Consider the following 21,346-nt stretch of genomic DNA (forward strand, 5'->3'; position numbering starts at 1 on the left):
CGTATTCTGCATGCTTCTGAAGGACCAATTTTCCTAAAATACGGCTCAGGTAACCAACCTAAGATAACCTGAGGTAACATCCTCAACATCCATACTTCAAGGCTTTCCACGATTTGCTCCAAATCTGTCTTCCTAGCTTTAGTACCTCTTACACAATTACCACATCCAATTACACGACTTGCCAAATTTCCTTACACTGAACTCTCCTGCCTTGAGGACATCTTCCAGCACGTTGTTTCCTCCACGTTACCCTTTTTTCTTCATTCGGTTCTTGTCTATCATTCAAATCTACTTCAGATTTTACCTTCTCTGAGCAGCCAGACTACTTCAGCTTACAATGATTTTTTCTTACTTTTATCTTTTATAGATCTGTTGTCTGTAATTAATCACATGCTTAGTGTCTCCTACTCCTATCTTGAGCTGTCATTAAAATGTTAAGTATTTTACTGCCTAACTTTCTAAAGCCAAAGAATCTTGACTGCCCAAATTAGAAGACAAACGGAGAGTAAAACCCTATGTAATATGAACATAGGTGCTCCACTTACCATAAAAATGAGATACAACGGGACTGACGGTAACAATGACAACTTTGTTTTGCATATATAGTAACCACCTTAGAGAATTTTATTAGGAAAGAAGCTTTCATAGAAAAGTTCATAAAATGTTTCAATTTTATAAGACTATTAGTAGGACTCTATTTCATTTGAATAATTACGATAACAACCATAAACCATGCTACGAAAAGGACTTAATGAAAAGTAAATCATTTCATTATATTCTTTTTATATATAAATTTAAAAATCCTTTCATAGTATTTATCAAGCAAATGAGGTTACATTAAAACTATGTGGGACGAGGGACAGTTACACTTCACTGTGTTTGACAATTATTATTTCTTGTTTTTTTCATTATATAGATAATTATGTACACTAGTTTGTATTTCCCTACAAAGTACAGTTTTTCATCGCAAGCTAATATACGCTCTCAAGGACTATATAATCGTGAACATCCTTTCCCACCCCCCACATTCCTGCTTCCATGAATTACATAATTCTATGAATTACACACTTCTTTGTAAAGTGTGTAAAATGATAGACATTTGTAAATCCAGGAAATAAAGATTTTCTTCAGTTTGTCTGAAAAAGCAAAATCCTCATTTTGCAAAGGAAGATTTGGTTAAGCTTTCTGGAGGAAAAGCAGGTCAATCAAATTATAATTAGCTCTAATTAACCCTCCCAAGAGCTGTCAGCTTCTCTACCTGCACCTGCCTCTTTCTCCAAAAGGTGCAAAATTGAGCTCTGACTCTGAACATCAAAGAAAACCAAAGAAACAATTTTCAATCTCTGTCTACAAACAGAAGTCCCTAATCAAAGACAGATACACAGGTACACCTATCTGATAAATTTTACCATGCAACTTGTTCACAATATAAATATTAATTAGTTCAAATCCAGTTAAATGCATTTAACCCTAAACAAGCACTTTACTGGTTTAGTGAAGGTTGACATAAAAGAAAAAACTATTTTCCTACTTCTCCAATTCTGATTACAAAGGTGCTCAAGGAAACATTTACACTACTGCAAACTTCCTTTCCTGATCAGAATGTAAACTCTGCTTACTGTAACTTGCTACAGCTCAAAGGCTACTTTTAAGCTATCAAACATCTAGCTTGGAGTTTAAGAGAGAGATGGCTGCAAACAAATACGTTCCTTTCAATTTAACTTTTAGAGTTTTAATTCATTGGAATCACATGACCAAGAGTTCTAAGTTCTAATCTAGATAGCATGGTAATAATATTCTTAAGTTCATTTGGAAGAAAAAGAATTCAGTGAGAACTGGTATGTAGATTTTGAAAAACAACAGTAATAACAAGAAAGAAACAGTGGGACACGGTTCAAAGATTTAAGGCATAAATAAAGTTATTCAATAGTTGGTACTGGCCAAAGGGTTAGATAAAACACTCATTCACCCAATAAATATTTATTGACAAAGCAACTGAAAGATAAAATAGCCCCAAAACAATGATCTCAGGTCCTGGGATAGAGCCCAGCATCGGGCTCTCTGCTCAGCGGGGAGCCTGTTTCTCTCTCTCTCTCTGAGTCTGCCTCTCTGCCTACTTGTGATCTTTCTCTGTCAAATAAACAAATAAAGTCTTTAAAAAAAAAATAGGCCCAAACAGACCATAGATTATGCAACAGTTTAATCTATGGTAACAGAAATATCACAACACAATGAGTAGTGGCAACAACAAATTATTTGGGAAAACAAAAAGATAAAGTGTAGCCCCCCATCTCATACCTTATACCAAACAAAATAATTTCATAAATGGGTTAAATAAAGACAGACACAGTTGAAAACTAGGTTAATATGTATCTGAAATCTGGCAAGGAATGGACTTTTTTTTTTAAGATTTTATTCATTTATTTGAGAAAGAGAAAGATCACAAGTAGGCAGAGAGGCAGGCAGAGAGAGGGGGGAAGCAGGCTCCCTGCTGAGCAGAGAGCCCGATGCGGGGCTCTATCCCAGAACCCCGAGATCATGACCCAAGCCGAAGGCAGAGGCTCAACCCACTGAGCCACCCAGGCACCCCAAGGAATGAACTTTTAAAAAATTATTAAAAAGGAGAAAGCAGAAAGAAAAAGATCTGACAACACAAAAACACCTGCATTAAAAAAAATCTTTGAAAAAAATCAGAAAGGCAATTTATATATAGGGGAACATATCTGCAACAGATTTGGTAGAAAGTAGGTTACTAACTACAATGTAAGGAGATCTATTGGGAAAAGGGGATAATTATTAAGACTATATGAGAAGTGAAGAACCAAAGGGGGTAGGAGGGGATACAGGATAACATGAAGGCCATATCGTCAGGAGTGGCAGAATGTCACTAGCCATCAGATCAGGAAATCAGCTACCTTCAATATTAAAGAATTATGATGGAATTCACCATTTGATTTGAAACTCAAGGACTATCTGTGACAGTCCTTGATATCTAATATGGATCAGTAAATCAAAGTACAGTATTTTTAAATAGGGTGATTTATTTATGTAGGGTGAGATACAACTAGAGAAGTCTTGTTTTTAATTCTAAAATAGTTTGTGAATAAATCACTTAACCCAATTGTCAAAAGTCCCATATTGAAATAAGACTACCAAAAGCGTTTCTCACATGGTGAACCGCCAAGATAAGAGTTTCAGAGTGTCAACTGCCTTATCACTACTTCCTCCTTGGGCAAAATTTACTAGTTTGTCAGCAAATTAATATATATTGCTCTCACATCAAGAAACAGAAACTCTTTGGCCTCTACATATATGGTTAGAACACACCCTGAAAGTTGCTCTCTTAGCAACTAATGAAATTTTAGAGATTTGTACTTCTTCTTCTTCTTCTTTTTTTTAAGTAAGAAAAATTACAGGGAGAAATGCCTACAAGGGCAAACATGCCTCTGACAACTCACCAGCGAAAGGGCACCTATTCTGCAATGCTTTCTAGGAAGTGAGGGTGGTTTTGCTCTATTTTCCTTTCTTCTCATTGGAATGAAAGTTCCTCATCAAGAGTACATCTGGCTTTCCCAGTGCATCCATAGAAAAGAGCATTTAATAAATGTGTCTTAGATTCCTTTGCCAAGTCTCCCTTGTAAGTCGCTACCAGGCATGCGTGGAACAACGGATAACGGAGCGTTGAATTGTTCCCTGAACAGCCAGAAAATAAGTGGCTCACAGCAGGGAACCCAGAACCCCAACATCAGTTCTAACTGAGCCAAAACGCTACAGAAAATATGGTCATCAAATGAACTGGAAGGTTTCTGTGAAGAATAACATCACTTCCTTTCCAAATTCCTGAGACTTGGAAAATTCTGTGATTCTAGTTGATCTGACACCATTCAAATGGGTTCTGTACTATCAACAGGATAACAGAATTACTGCTCAGATTTTCTTAAAACGGTTAAGGCCTTTTCTACATTAAAGAAGAAAACTATTTGGGAACAGGGATTCTGAAAGAGACATCTTTGCCAATGCTTGATGAGAATGCCACATTCACGTCCGGTGACTCACTGGAGATGGTTGGTGTCTGGGCAAACAAGGATGCCAACCAGGCTGCTCTCGTGTTCCTTTTCCAAGCAAGCTGTCTTTAACTTAGGCAGTTTCTTGGGCAAAGTCTAATGTTGGAAAATACATGGGTCATGTTTTGATTCACAAAAGGGGAATTAACGTTGAGAAAGAAATTCGACTGAGTTTTTTTTCTTTAAAGTAAGTTTCTCCACTCGGAGGGCTGCCTATCATCGTAAGAGATTTTTAATTTCTTTTCTTAAAAAGACTCTTTTTGGGCTTTAAAAAAATCATTTAAAGATAATTGTAGATTACACATAGTTGTAAGGAATAATACAGAGGGGTTCCCTGTATGCTTCAACAAGCCTCCTTCAGTGGTTGTAATTTGCATGACTATAACAGAATATCACAATCAGGAAACTTCATTGATGCAATCCACAAAACAATCAGACCTTACCAGATTTTTTTTTTTAAGATTTTATTTATTTATTTGACAGAGAGAGAAAGAGGGAGAGAGAGAGAAGCCGAGGGAGAGACAGATTCCCTTGCTGATGCCAGGCTCGATCCCAGGACCCCGGGATCATGACCTGAGCTGAAGGCAGATGCTTAACTGACTGAGCCACCCAGGTGCCCCCAGACTTTACCAGTTTTGTAAGCACTTGGCAATAAAAAAGAAAGACCTATAGATGCATGCAGCAAGCTGGATATGTCCCAAGGGAATTATGCTGAGTGAAAAAAGCCAATACCCAAAAGTGACACACTGTACGATTACATTTACATAACATTCTTGAAATGACAAAATTATAGAGATAGAGAACAGATTACTGGTTGCAAGGCGTTAGCGGAGGGAGGACAGAAGGAGGTGGCTGTGGCTATAAAAGAGGAGCATGAGGGATGCTTGTAAAGATGGTTTTTAACCAAAAACAAAAGTTGACATTTTGAGGTCACAAGTGACCATCTGAAATGGAAACAGGAATAATTTTACTATAGGACCCTTTTAGAACAGAAAAGACTGACACATCAAATAGATGTATTTTCTCCTTTCCTTTCTAAAGATGAGACAGCATCTTAGAATATCTACTAGGGCTATACTGAAATACTATAAAAAGTTCAGGTCACCAAAAGAAGAATAAAAAGGGTGTGGGGATGGATACCACTTCTAAACATTAGAGGCTTTACGGTTTCTTTAATAAATGCACAAGGAACACAATCTCTCAAAGTGTGAAAACATGAATACCTCTTTAGTAATTGCATAGTATCACTGTTCCCTTTAGAGATATATTTAATCTGTTGTTAGTTTCCTTTATTGCTTCATCCATCAACCAAGACAGCTCACATGCCAGCGGCACCCGCTGTGACTAAGTTCATGTTCAACCTTAACTGTCCAGAGACCCCTGTGCTGAGCTGACCTCACGTGGCTGCCTCAGGACTTCATGCTCTCGTCAAGCATTCAACCCAACCTTTGCACAGGTGAGGCCGACTGCAGCTGAGCTTATCTGAACCTAAAGAAGCTGCCAAATGAGCAATTTCCCACGGTTTCTTTAGGGCAAAGGCTCGTTCAGGCAAGCTGAATACTTTGGCTTTGGACCGTTCACCGGTTCACAACTGCCTTAGGTCATAACACACTGCTGAAAGGAACCGGAGACGAGTTCGGTGTGAGAGTACATCTTAGAAAGTTGTTGATCAAAGGAAGTTGTTAGAAGAACGGCCCGTGCCTGTTAAAAGTTGTTAGAACTTGAAGAAAAAAATAATGAGAAGTCTAATTTCATGGGAAATTGTGGCTTGTGATTTTAGACAGTAAGGTAGGGTTTATTCTGGAAAGCATGAAAACTCACCAAAAATACTGAGATTTTAGAGAACAGTGCAACCAATTCCTTACAGAACAGTTAAGTATTCTAGTAGTCAGCCCTGGCTTTAAAAAAGCAATGTACTGGATCCTTCCAGTGAGAAAGGATCTCTGCATAATTTGTCTTTTCCTTTTTACTCATTTTTTTCCTCCCTCTCCCTCTCTTTTAGTTCTTCACTGCTTTCTTTTTGGGCCACTAAAAAAGGTAAATTAATTTCCATAATTTATAATAGCTAATGGACCTTCAAAAGGGGGAGATTATTCTGTTTTTAGGATCAGGCCACTGTCTCACAATAATTCAATTAAAAGTTTATAAATGAGTGAACAAAGGATATCAAATTGCGTTCTCTCCTCCCTTTGGAAGCAACTGGTAAGCATCATTGTAAAACAAATTGAAAATCAATCTAGCCATGTTTTAATAATCAGGTTACCTATGTATTTAAGGGATTTATATGGTACAATTATTAGTACTGCGCTGACTTCATGTTAAGGCCTTCAAAAGGTTACCAAGAAAAGGGAAAGAAACTTTGCCATCAAGTTTCTGGTTTTTAAAAGTTTTTAAGAGAAGAGTTATACACATTCTCTATTTGGAATTTTTAAAGACTTTTTTTTTTTTGCTAACTGTGGAAAAAGAAACTAATTCTCGAGAAGTTAGAAATTTAGCAATTTCAACAAAGCATAGGAACTCTTTCATTTAACAATTCATCTGTATCACTGAAATCTTCTTATATGGAATAATATTCTGTATACATAAGAGAAGGTGAATGGTGTTCGCAGTCAATATATTTAAATAAAGAAGAGTTTTAGGGCTGACTTTGGGTATTTTTTATTGCAAGCGTGCATTTCTGAAAGGCACAGTCATGCCAGTATGTATGCATGTGTTTGTACAGACAAACACATACATATATTTTAAATTATTTTTACAAAACTGGATGCATTAAATAATATTATAAATACTGTGAATTCATCACAACATGAATAATCACAGCCCCTCAGCCTCAGTACAAAGCCTTGACTGCTCTATTACTATACCTTCTACCATGGTTAAGTCTGGTTGCCTTTACCTTCATGGCATCTTTCATACAGACCTTGTTGGTGGATTTCTATTGCTACTACCGGGTTAAACCCTCCATTGCTTATTTCCTGGACGAATGCTCCTCAAATTTTCAGGTGTACACAAATCACCTGAGGACTTGTTAGATATGGACTGTAGTTCAGTAGGTCTGTGGAAGCATGTGAGACTCTGCATTGCTAAGTTCCAAGTGTTACTGACACTGCTAATCCTGGACCACATTTTGAGTAGCAAGAACACAGAATTCTAGATTTGCACCGCCCACTGCACTGAGCCCCTGAGGACAACTAGTCAACTGAATTTTAAATTTAATTTTAGTTTGCGCTTAAATTTAAAAATATTAAGTAAAAAACGTTTTCTTATTATACAAAACTTTGTTGTTTTGATAGAACTGTTTCACTTTAATCACTGGATCATTTAAGATATTGTTGTTGAACTGTAGTGTTCAATAGGTACAGAAATCATTTGAGTAGTATACATAAACTGATCTGGTTACTCCCAATGAATTAATTAACTTAAAATTTTTAATGCAACAATGTAATAGTGGGCTTATCTGAATATTTTATGCAACAACATGAATTACAGTAATAGTTAATGTAAATTAAGATTTGTATCTAAATTGAAATGCTTATTTTTATTGGAATATAATTACTTTTTCTATTTAAAACACCAGATATGGAAAAATGTATATTTAAATTGAAGACATATGTCTGGTGCAAAATACAGATAATTAACTAGTGACATAATCAGGACAATAGAGACTAGAAGAAAGTATGTTGCACATTTCATGATAAGTGTAGCTGCAATCTATAAAGCTGTCATGACAAAAATTTTTAAATATATTAAAAGTGGATAATATTAAGAGACATTTTTGCACCTACATGGTAAATCTGTTAAGAAGGTTTCTCTTAATAGTCAAACAAGAACCAATGAAATCTGTCACCTGAAATCGGAAGTAAAATGTTCAACATTTGTAACTTTGGCTAGCTATGAAATGGCTTGGATTGTTGCACTAAAGAGTAAACTATTTCTAGATCAAGACTGTAATTTCATTAATGACAAAAGACTAGAGGAGATATTTTACCAAAAATGGAAGCTCTTCAAGTATGTCACAAAACAACTGCCTAAAGAATACAAGAACTTTTCTAACAGCATCAATAATCCATTGATTCAAAATTTGGAAAATTACAAGTACCTTTCTTCAGGAGACACTACCCAATTCAAGCATCATGCATGTATTATCTTAAAGGACTTCCAAATTTATGACAAAAACCACCAAGCTTTGGTCTAGATATTTTTAACTTTACCACCTTTCGAAAAAGAATTTCACCTGCATAATGAGTAAAACTGTTTATCATAATGGATGGTGCTCCAGCTATGTTGGATCAAAAATTCAAATCTATTGACATTTTCAAACCAAGAGACTGTCTTGTTGCTTCATTCCACTGTACAATACATGTGGAAAATATCTGTGCAAAGCTTTTTGAAGATGACTGTGCTAAAAATATCGTGGATACAGTTGTTAACAACTTGTAGTATATATGTGCAAATTCTATGGCTCTTTACTAAGTTTAGAAGACCATGAATTTAATGATCCTGTGTTCTTTGCTAATGCTCCTTGGCTGAGTTGTGGGAAAAAAAAATTTTTTTTTATTAAAGACTTTATTTATTTGACAGAGAGAGACATAGCGAGAGAGGGAACACAAGCAAAGGGAGTTGGAGAGGGAGAAGCAGGCCTCCCACCGGACAGAGAGCCCATTGTGGGGCCCGATCCCAGGACCCTGGGATCACGACCCAAGAGGAAGGAAGACACCTAATGACTGAGCCTCCCAAGCTCCCCAAGTTGTGGGAAGAGTTTTCCAAAGATTTACTGCACTTTTAATTTCAAATCAAAATTTTCTTAAAAAGAAGGAATGCCTGCCTAACATTCAATAATCAAAGACAAAAAAAGTCATTATCACACTGCACATGAATGAGCTAAATTTAAAGCTCTAAGAAAAGGGAAACCTTATTTGTGAAGCTGAACAAGTATAACAATTTATACTGATATTTAACTTTCAATAATATATATCAATAATAATGATTTTACACATTTTTCTACCATAAATCAATATGCAGGTATCAATTATAGTTATATATATTAGTTACAAAAACTATGAAAAACTGGAGACATGCTAAGTTGATACTGAAATTTAGAGTTGCTTTCAATGTACATACTACTATGAATTGGATAGTAATAGTATTAAGAATTAGTGATATACTTAATTTGAAAAGATGCACTTTTGAAATGGTTTTGCTAGAAATATGAAGTCTTTTAGAAAAACAAGGAATAGTTTTATCCTTATGGATGCAAATATTAAAAGACAAACATTTTGGTATTCAGTTAGTAGAAAATTTTTAAACATGTTTGGAACATTTGGGTACATGAATCTATTTTTTTCAACTGCCAATCTTATTAAATCTAAACACAGATCCACTATTTCCAATGAAAATTTAGTGTACAAAATACGATATGCTAAGTGACTTCAAAGATAGAGTATGAAAAAAGAATGTAAAAATATCTCTTTAATTTTTAATATTGCATGTTCAACAATATTTTAGATATATTAGATTAAATCAAATATATCTAAAATAATTTCACCTATTTCTTTTTATTGTTTTAAACATGTGCCTACTAGAAAATTAACAATACCTAGATGGCTTTCATTATATCTCTATTGGATAGTGTTGTTCTACACTATTACAAAAGTCTCTTCTCTGATCTTCAGTTACTTCCCAACCTACTGTTAATATTCTGAAGTATAGATCTTTTGGGGGCACCTGGGTGCTTCAACTCAGGTCATGATCTCAGGGTGCTGGGATGGAGCTCTCCATTGGACTCCCTGCTCAGCAGGGAGTTTGCCTCTCCTTCTCCCCCTCTACACCATTCATGCACATGTGCTCTCTCTAAGAAAATGAATAAAATTTTTAAGAAAAGTACAGATAGTCTTCATTCATCCCTTTATTTATTCATTAAATATTGAGTTCCTACTCTGTGTCAGATATTATTCTAATACAAATCCGTGAACATATCAAAGATGTGAAACTTACCTCTCATTGATAGACATAAGGACAAAAACATGAAAAGCATGTAACATGTAAGAAAGCAATCCCACAAAACTTTACACACAGTAAAGGTTGAAGGTCAGTGGAGGGGATGGTACAGGGAGAGGAAGGGGAGAGTTGTAAGAGATGAGGTTGCTGAGGTAAGAGGAGTGTGGGGATGACAGATCAGGTAGGCTCTTGAAGGCTGTCATATTTACTTGTAGGATTTTGGTTTTAAGTCTGAGATGGAAATCCCTAAAGAGTTCTAACTTAAGCTTTGTATTTAAAATAAATAAATAAAGCTTTCTCCCCCCCCCCCTTTTCTTTTAAACATTTGTGTATTTATTTGAGAGAGAGAGAGCGCCAGCATGAGTCAGGGGGCAGAGAAGAAAAGGAAAAAGAGAAAATCTCAAGCAGACTGCACCAAGCATGGAACCTGACGCGGGGCTTGATCCTGGGACCCTGAGATCATGACCTGAGCCAAAATCAAGAGTCGGATACTTAACTGAGCCACCTAGGCGCCCCCTGTCTCAAGTTCTAAAAGGATACTCTGGCTGCTGTGTTTAGACTAAACCATATGGTGGTGGGGAAAGGTTAAAAGGAGGGTGATTTGGTAGGAAGATGTCATTACAACACAGGCAGCAGGTGACAGTGGATTAGACTAGTGATGTAAGTGGTGAAAAGTTGTAAAATTCTGCAGTTTTTAAAAAAAATAGGGCTAAGAAGCTAGATGCAGAGTATGAAGTAAAGGGGTCAGATTGTAGGTTAAGCAAGTTGATAATCTTTTCCCCTTGTCAAGTATCTTCAGAGGCAGTCTGCTGTCTGAAATCTTAGACTGGTATTCAAGCACCTACATGCTTTGGTCCCAAAATACCCACCCAAATATCACTTTCTAACACTTTTCATCAGTCCACAGCTCCCGTATGTTCCTGGGCCTTTGATGATGAAGAGGAGGAGGAGGATAAATGAATATAGATCAAAACTATTATTTTTGAGGAACCTACTATATTCCTAACAATTTTAACTCTGCACTCTTGATTCCTATGAACAAATTATAACATGGATATCATTATACCTTTAGACATGAAGACACAAACATACTAACAAATTAGTGTACAGTTAGTGTGCAAAAGGCCTATTCTGACTCTCAGGACTTTTTTTTTTTTTTTTTTTTTTAAGAGAGGGTTGGGAGAGGGGCAGAGGAAGAGGGGGAAAGAGAATCTCAAGCAGACTCCACACCCAGTCCAGAGCCCAATGTGGGGCTCAATCTCAATAATGACCTTGAGATCATTATCTGAGCCGAAATCAAGAGTTGGACACTTAACTGACTGAGGCACCCAGGTGCCCCAAGACAAAACTTTTTCTTTGGCAGCATGATTTGCGTGCCACGCCCTCTGTCTGGAATACTCTTTCCTTTCTATGTCTGGCCCAGTTCATGTAGGTGTTATCCCCTCCATAAAAAGTCTCATTATCCTTGCAGCCAGAATTAGATTTTCCTCCTCTAAATCAAATGCTTAAAACAAAGCATTCTATCTTTTTTCAGCACCTAATATTTCTTTTTCTATTATTTATAATAATGACCATGATAGTTTATATTTGTTGAGTGCTTACTATAAACTGTACACATTTATACTGTTTATCTTAATGCTGCTGACAATTTTGTGAGGGATCCTATTATCAAGCTCATTTTAGAAATGACAAAACTGAGGCTTGAAGAGATGAAGTAGCTTGCTCAAGGTCAAGAGCAAAGGAGGAGGCAGAATCTGGATAAACCTGTGTGGTCTAACTCCAAAGCCCATTATCTCCTATCTTACTCCTCATGCTAATTCACCATTCCTCATAAAAGATTCCTCTTCCTGTTTATTTTTTCATAAATGCTGCATCCTTTCCTATTGAATATTGTTAAGTTCTGATACAGATTTGTCTTAGATAATATATTCATGATGACCTGACCTTCCTTAATAGAAACTAATCCATTCAGAGAAATAAATACAGGAGGGCCTCAAGTGGAAGAAGTAGGTATTGCAAGGAAAAAAAAAAAAAAACGAAATTTTTCTTTAGATTCTTTTTTTTTTTTAGATTCATTTCTTAATCAGTACTTCATGTAATTACTGTGTCAAGCATGCTTCACATTCTAAAGCTTTTAAGCTCTAAGCATTTAGGAGAAAAGAACATTTTAATTAAATGCAGGAAAAAAACACACCCTCTAATTTGTTCTAAATGTAAAAAAAAATGTTCTAAATGTAAAACAAAGATGTAAAATGTCTACTTTCAGGATGCAAAGAAACACTAAAAATGTAAAAAAAAAAAAAAAAATCCTGGCCATATGAACTGATGCAGGTATCAAAGGTACAGAATTAAAATAGCTAACAAGGCAAACCAACCACAGTACAAAAATACTTAATGAGTCTGAAAACTGGCCAAAAAATAGAGGACTTTGAAACACTTTTTATTTGGAAATAATTTCAAATGTACCCAAGAGTTGCAAGAATTAGTTAGGGATAAATAGTACAAAGAACACCCTCACACCCTTCACCCAGATTTACCTCGTTCACCAGATGCATCCTTTCACTAACACGTTCATGAATGAGAAATAAAGTATCCTTTCTTGTAAGGCACTGATACTTGGAGGCTGCTGAGATTCTGCATATTCTCAATCTCTCTCACATGTAAATAGACACACCTTCACGCATACACATGCATACAGATGTGTATACTTAAACACAACCACACATATACACACACACCACTTTTTTCTTAACCTTGGAGTAAGTTACACACATCATGGCTCTTCACCCCTAAAAACGTCAGTATTTTCCTGAGTATATTCTCACATAACCATAGAATAGTTGTCTAATTGAGGAAATTTAACACTGATTCAATACTTTTACTTAATCTGCCATTTGTATTCCAATTTCGTCACTCGACCCAATCATACCACTTAGAACATTTTTCCATTTCAGGGCAGGATCCAAACTACTATAGTTGGGTCTTGTATTTACTTTCCCTGTTTAAGCTCTTTGTTGTTGTTGTTTAGGCTCTTTTAATCTGGGACCTTTTATTGCCTTTCCTCCTTTCTTTTTTAATGACAATGATATTTTTGAAGAATACAATCCTTCTTTCTTTCATACTCCTCTGTGTCTCTCTGTCTCTTTCTCTCTCTCACAAACACACACACACACGCACACCCGACTTCAAAAAAAAATTAAAGTCTCTCTGATCTTGGGTTTGTCTAATGCTGCCTCATGGCTAGATTCAGGTTACGTGTTCTTAGCCAGACTACTACAGAGGTGATGAGTCCTTTTCAAGGTTCCACATTTGGAGTCACATTCTCCATCTATTCTTCACTGGTACTATCAATTTTTAGCACCAGTCAAGGTGTTGTCTTATCTCACTACTGTATAATTATTATTTTCCCCTAGCAATTAATAAGTAGTTTATAGAGAGCTACTTTAAAAATCATGTAAATATGTAAATACTCTGCTCTTCATCAAAATTTCCCCCTAGATTTAGCATCTGATGACTCCAGCCTGATTCAGTCTATACGAACACAGATGCAAAATGCTGATTTCCCAAATCTGGCAGCTTCTCTGCAGTTACATCAGCACTCAAGAGTCTATAATGAGCAAGAGCTCTCCTTTCTCCCCATTAATTAACTAATTAATCCATTTACTAATGGTATGGACTTATGAATTACTATTTTTTCAATGGTCTGTAATTCATTACTGTATTTAATTATTTTGGTACTCAAGTCCTTCCAGATTTGGCCAGCAGAAGCCCCTTTCAAGATTGATCCTTGTGACAAAACTCCGTCATTTCGAGCACTTCCTTATTTTCTGGCAAAATGAGACGTTCCAAGTTTGTCTTCTACTTACCCTCCACCAATGCTTAAATTAGTCATTTCTTCAAGGAAACTGGGTTTTGGGTTCCTTTAGTAGGGAATGATATCTGGGCACTTAGATATGCTATGTGCTCACTGCTACTAGGTTGTCTGCTTCTTGGCTCTTACAGCTGACAGAGCCAGGGAATGGGGGGGAAAAATATATATGCATACATGCATACAGATAGATACGTGCACATGTACATTCATATGCACATATACATATATATTTTAGAAATGATGATACTTTAGAAATGATACCTCCAAACTGAAGTCCAACCCTCAGGATTCTTTCATGACTTCCTTCATTCTGTTTTGTATATGTAGGCTTTTTCACTGAGATTCTGGCTCTCAATGACAGTCAATACATTTGCTAAAACCTATGCTACATCCAAAACGGTTTCAGAATCGCTTTGCCTATGGGCGCCTGGGTGGCTCTGTCGGTTGAGTATCTGCCTTGACCTCAGGTCATGATCCAGGAGCCCCAGGATCAAGTCCTGCATCAGCCCCACTCATGGGGGGCTGCTTCTCCCTCTGACTCCCATCTTGAGCTCTCTCTCTCTCTCAAATAAATAAATAAAATCTCTTAAAAAAAAAAAAAAAACTGCTTTGTCTCTACCACTAAAACAACAAAAAATACTACAAAAGGTTTAGGATTTGTTTGTACTTCTTTTCCAACTCAACCCAACCTGTCAAAGACTGAACACAAATACTGTGTTCCTAAGTTACTTGCATTGTTTTCTTTAGCATGGACATGGTACTCATTTGAAATACAAATGGATTCCTTTGTTTTGGTCTGCTTGTATCTTTAAGTTCATTTTCCCTTTATCTTTATTGCTTTTCTTATATATTTTCAATGTGTTGAATATTAACATGCACCTCAAAGTAAAAATTATATAAAAAGTCATTCTCAGACAGGTGTCAGTCTCTCCCACATCTTATCTACCATCTGTCCACCCACATTGTAGATAACCAGTTTCATCACTGTGTAGTTTATCCTTCCTTTGGTGTCTTTTGTAAAAGATAAGCAGATATATAACTGCTCTTGTTTATTAAATATTGCATAGTATTTATATTCTTTTGAAAAAAAATTTTTTTTTTTTTTTACTCAGTAGTATCTCCTGGAAATCAATCCATATTACTCAAGAGAGATTAAAGTAGTTTTCAGTATTTTCTAATCACAAATAATACTGTAATACTGTGCATATCTATTTTATTATTATTAGAGGTATACCTCAGGGTAAATTCATAGACGCAAGATTGTCAGGTAGAAGGGTAAATAATATGTAGATTTGTAAAACTACTAGTTCTTCATAGGGGTAACATTTTGCAATCCCAATGAGAATGCCCATTTTGAAATACCCTCACTAACAGAGTACTGTCAAGCTTTTGAATTTTTGCTAATGTGATTGATAAGAAATGGTATTTGCATGGTTTTCTTAAAAAAAAAAAAAAAAGAAAGAAAAGCAACAATAATCAGACAAACCTTTGTTGAAGTAGAATTTACCTAAATTTCAATATAGTAAAATTTACTAATTTTAGGTTACAGTTTAATGATTTTGTTTAACCCAAGGTCACAAAAGTGTTTTTTAGAATTTAATTATTTTAGTTCTTATGTTTAGATCTATAATCCACTCACAGTTAGTTTTTAAGTATGACATAAGGGCTGAGATTCATTTTTTTCCCCCAAATATTCCCTTATTCTACCCCCATGTATTATAATGAGCATCTTTTCCCCAGTGAATTGTCTGTGAACCTTTTAGAATACCAAGTGGCTTGAAGTGTGGGTCCATTTCCACCAGTGTCAGACTCTGTTAGCTCAGGCTTACAGCCAGGAGGAGCATCTGTCTGATTATGTTCATTCTCCAATTCTTTGGCAGTTGCCTACTGTATAACGCCCAGCTTTTTAAAATTGTTTTCTGTTGGAAGATGTCTTCCACCAGTGTTTCCCTCTGTCATTACCAGAAGATGGAAGTTCTATCACAGTGTAGATTTTAACTGGTATTTCTCTTATCATGAGAAAGATTGTCTTATCATATAATTAAGGGACATTTTTATAATGTTTTTTGGGTGTCTGTTCATGTCTTTTGCCATTTTTTCTACATCATTTTTGGCTTCTCAACTGTTAATACTTCTAACAGGTTATTATTTATGCACATGGATGCAACTGAGTTTTGTATATTAATTTTATATCTTGCTAGCTTGTGAATTTCTCACTGAGTTAGTTTTATCACTGATTGTCCATGGGTTTCTGGATTATTATTATGTCATCTGCAAGCAGATGGTTTTATTTATTTTTTTCTAATTCATATGCCCCTAGTTGTTGTTCTAGTCTAATTTTATTTTCATTTTTTGTGTGGTTTTATAGGTTTAGGCATCAATGTTACACTAGCTTAAAAAAAAAAAAGGAAATTTTCTTTCTTATTTTTTTTTTAAATCCCTTCAGAGGATATTTATGTGGTTTTGGGATTGTCAAAGGTTTGGTTAAATTTCTCTGTAAAACATCTGACCTGATCTTTTTCTAGAGGGTAGTTTCTTGATAACTTTATTTCTTTTATGGAAATTGATCTGTTAAACTTTCCATCTCTACTGAGGTCAGTTTTGGTAAACTGTATTTTCCTACCACAGCCTTTTAATAGACAAGTTGGTCCCATTCATGTTAACTGAGATAACTATACTGTGTGGTCTCAATTTGATCATATTTTGTTGAAATTACTGTGTGGATATATTACATTTACATGGGTTTATTTTGTGTGTTCCTTTTGCTTTTTAAAAAATTCCTTTTGGTGGGGAACCTGGGTGGCTCAGTGGGTTAAGCCTCTGCCTTTGGCTCAGGTTATGGTCTCAGGGTCCTGGGATAGAGCCCCACATCGGGTTCTCTGCTCAGCAGGGAGCCTGCTTCCCCCTCTCTCTCTGCCCCTCTCTGCCTATTTGTGATCTCTGTCAAATAAATAAATAAAATCTTAAAAAAAAATTCTTCTGGTATTTAGGAAGATTTGTCTTTTCATTCTATAGGTTACCTTTGCATTACTACTTTTTTATAGTGCCAGAAATCTCCTCTATTTTTACCTAATTTTTTACTATTTGACATCAGTTTTAAATGATACCTTTACTAATACAGCAAAGCAGTTATATTTTATTTCCCTCTTTTTTCTCCCCCCTTTTTCCTCTGATTTTTTTAAAAAATAAATTGCATCTTTTGATTTTTTTGTCTGACATGTACTGTTAACATGTTATTCTTTTACCTGCAAACTCACTCTTATTTTGGTCTTTGCTATAAAATAACATCTGTGAGATGCTCACTCTCTGGGGAATTCTGGACAAAGTTATTCGAGTAATTTTTTGACTGGATGAAACATTGTCTCCTAAATTCTTCAGGAAAGTATTCCCTGAATACTGGCACATTCCAAATGGTTTTTCTAGGGTCTTGATATGTGAAAGTCAGGTTGGCTGTATACAGTTTGGTTTACACTTTCTTTCCTTTAGTTTCTTGAAAATGTTACTCTCCTATGGCCTTACTTTGCTGTGTTGAGAAGGCGGATGCTGTTAAATTCTATAGCCTTTGTAAGTTGTCTGATTTTTTTCACTTGAAGACACTGTTCATTTTCTGTTCTATCTCTGAAGCCTAGTAAGTTTACTGGATATGTCCTAGAGTTGATCTTTTTAGGTCAGATTACCTAGTACTCACTAATAGGTTTAAGTCTTCTTTTATTTCTGTAATGTTTTCATGGATTATAGTTCTAAATATTAGTGTTACTCAGTTGTTTTATTTCCTCAGGAAACTCTTTTATTTCCTTATTTCAATATCATTTTCCTGCTTAAGGTGTTTTGTTGTTGTTGTTGTTTTTGATGCTTTTCATTTGTATAATTTCTTGAACAACTTACAAACTTAGTTTTCATTTCTGATATGCTTTTATCTTTTTCTTCTATTTCTTCCCTAAGTGTTACCAACTTTCATTTTATTTCTTCTTGCATTTTAAATATATTTCTATTCTTAGTTTTTAAAAAATTTCTGTTTGAGGTGTTTTTCTTTAGTGCCAAATGCTTTGTTTGAGGATATTTAATTGAATTTGGAGTGTTGTGTTAGTTTTCTTTAGCTTTGTGGTTGAATTGTTTTGGAGAGTTTTCATTAGAAGGAAAGCTTTAATTCATATTGCCTGATTTTTCAGTTGTTTTATAATAAGGGGGACAGATTTATTTATTTATTTTTTCCTATTCCATATTTTTTTCCCTTGCAGAGAAAAAGTTCTTAGTTCAACAGCATGCTCTTCTGTGCAGTGTCTTCATGGATCATGTTGTTGAAGGTCATGGTGAGGGCAGACGGAAAGGAATGGTATGTCTTGTTTCTCTTTCATTTTTGCAAGATCTTTAATTTTCCCCTCTTATTTCCTTATTGCTTCATCTCCAAAGGATACTACCCTGTTTCTGTTCATTTGGTTATTCCCAGAAGCAATTATTTTCCAAGGCTGCCACTTCTGGTTGTACACTTTCTCAAGTCCTGAGAACCACTCAATATTGATCTGTGCTTAGACTCTGGTATTCATTGTTGCATATTCTTTTTGGAGGTGATTGTGTTTGTACTTCATCTAATCGCTTTGTTTTTTCCTGATCTTTGAACAGAGTCACTGAAAGTTTACCACCTCTGTTCTTTGTATCCCAACTTCCATTAGCAGGAAGGCTGCAGGACTTTGTTGAAATTTTTTTACTCTATTTATATGTACTTTGAAGGATGTGGCATTTTACATCACAGTCATATTGAAGGTATGAGTCCTATATGATTTTACTTGCCATGTTGACTTAATGTTTTCTGGGGAGATAATGTTGGGGCAATTCAAAATCAGGTGACGGCCACTGCTCTCTGGCTATGTTCTTTTTATCTTTCTACCCTTATCAATATTTTATTTATTTGTATATCTGTTTTATAATGCCATTCTATTTACTTTGTTGCAAGTGACCAAAAATTCTGTGAAGAATGATGTAAAAATAAATTACTTTTTAGTATTAAAAAGTAACAGTAACAAAAGCTCTGCCTTGGAGGTTTTCTTGTTTTATTTTTTCTGTAATATAGTCAGGTATGAGTAACTGAAGAAAAGAGAAAGGAAAAGAAAAAGAGAAAGAAAAAAGAATAGAAAAGCAGTGAGATTGATCATTTGCTTCCGATAACCATGGGTATCCGCTTTTGAAAGCAATTTCTTTGAGCAATAGTAGCAAGACTTCAGCACAGATAGCTCTGAAAGTGATTGCTTTGAAGACTTATGCTATTTTATACTATAGTATTCACATCTCTAAGGTCCAGGACATATACAGCATCACTGCTGTTTACCCACATTAACAAAAGCACGCGTCCACACACATGCGCACACGCACACACATGCACACACGCACACACACAAAACATGCACTTACTTGTTTCACATTCTGGAGTTCTTCTGCCAATTGTTTCTTTTGCCTTTCTGATTCAAGTAACTTTTCCTATAATTAAAAACCAGTGAATTAAAAACAAATTATGAAGTATCAATGAGCCTTATTTCAAAATTTATAAATTCTACAAACATCCAATTGCTACAATCTGAAAATGTAGTTCTTAGTTACTTTTCTGGCTTTCCACATACCATTTAAAAGTAATTATCTACAGTATGATTGTGATGTAAATGCATTTTCTGTTACTTTGATTAGTCATTTTGTATAATCTCAAAATCTGAGCTTCAAAATATTTAGTCAGGATGAAAATGTGTAAATACTAACTAAATTTTGGGCAAAAGCAATCATCACCAAAGAGCTTCCAAACTGAAGAGGATGATTATCACAACTTAGAAGTAAAGGTCTCTTAGCACACTAAAGAGGACATATAAAATTGGACTGGCTACTGTTTTTCTAATTTAGCTTGTGCTTGGAAGATTATCCATACAAATGAAGATATGACTAATGTAACCAAAATATAAAATAATAGTTACTGTCATAGAATAAATAATTTCACACATGTAAATTAAATGTTATCTTTGAAATTAAAATTTAAGCACATACCCTAAAATATTCAGCTTTTAAAAAATATAAACAAATCCACATTTTATTGATCTAATCAAAAATACTAAGAGTAATATAAGGACAATTTTACTATAAACTTGAGCAGAAGAATTGCTTGAAGATTAAATTGAGTGGTAAATATTCATGGCAATACTGCAATGTTTATAAGAAGCATTCTGTTTCCTGGTATATTTCAGCTCATTCTTATCTAAGATATGAAATGAAGGTATATGAAGATGAATTTAATACAGCAATCTAATGAATCTGCCACAGACCAGGAGCCAAGAAACTGCTGGCTCTCATGCTTTTATGCTCTAGCAAGTCACCTTCACTCTGTGTCCTAGTTTTTTTGCATCTGTAAATGGAAAATACATCTATTTTCATTCAGCTTTGCAAAGCAGTAGCAATCTTGAACTTTGCAGAAAGGCTTTAAGTTAAATAAAGCCCACAGCACTTTTAAAAAAATCACTCTTGTCCAATAAAAATTAGCTGCTGGCATCAAATGATATTGGTTTCATTTTTATTTGAGTCTCAAATCAGGCATGAAGAATAGAGATGTTGCAAGTGATGAGAGAACACCTATGCCCTCTATGAACTTCACGGAACAACCTCTGTTATCTGTGTGTGTGTAAGACAAGTAGAAATACTGAAGGTACACATGTTACCTTGAAGAAGTATTTATGGCTGTGTACACTCTTTTACATGGCAAACCAAATGGTTCTCAGCCAAAAGACAGGTTTGTGGGTAAAGGAAATTATAAAATACAGAATATGCTGTATCTGGGTTTTTAGGTCCTGTCACATTAGAACATATTTAGTTACGTGACATAGACTTTAAGTGTGAATACTGATTTATTTAAGAGCTCTTTAAGGGAGCCCTGTTTAAATGTTACATAAATGCAATTTTAAGTTAAAATTCTAATAATACTGATATTTAAATAAAACTGCAATGTATCATTAATAATGATATACATTAAGAAAATGAAAAGAAGAAATGAAACAAGATGGGATTGGGAGGAAGACAAACCATAAGTGACTCTTAATCTCACAAAACAAACTGAGGGTTGCTGGGGGGAGGGGGGTTGGAGGAAGGGGGGTGGGGTTATGGACATTGGGGAGGGTATGTGCTTTGGTGAGTGCTGTGAAGTGTGTAAACCTGGCGATTCACAGACCTGTACCCCTGGGGATAAAAATATATGTTTATAAAAAATAAAAAAATTATTAAAAAAAAAGAAAATGAAAAGATCTGAGAGCCTCCAAAGGTTTTCCTTTTTTTTCTTTTGAGAGGGAGAGACAGAGAATCTTAAGCAGGCTCCACACCAAAATCAAAAGTCCAGTGCTTAACCGACTGAGCCACCCAGGCACCTCTGAAAGTTCTGATAAACCATAAA

At 35.3% G+C, this 21,346-nt stretch overlaps 1 protein-coding gene across 9 annotated transcripts in view; it reads right to left on the bottom strand.

Moving 5' to 3' along the window:
* The window catches only part of STXBP4 (syntaxin binding protein 4), a 270,874-nt gene that overhangs the window by 188,773 nt on the left and 60,755 nt on the right, over positions 1-21,346 (bottom strand). For all 9 annotated transcript variants that reach the window (XR_006384565.1, XR_006384564.1, XR_006384562.1 and 6 more), the window contains one exon: positions 19,339-19,404. Coding sequence is in view for 4 of the 9 variants with exons in the window: in XM_044248640.1 (XP_044104575.1) it covers positions 19,339-19,404 (66 nt within the window). In the remaining 5 variants the exon portion in view is untranslated. The remainder of the gene's footprint in view (positions 1-19,338; positions 19,405-21,346) is intronic.

This window comes from Neovison vison, chromosome 5 (assembly GCF_020171115.1).
Source record: "Neovison vison isolate M4711 chromosome 5, ASM_NN_V1, whole genome shotgun sequence".
NCBI lineage: Eukaryota > Metazoa > Chordata > Mammalia > Carnivora > Mustelidae > Neogale > Neogale vison.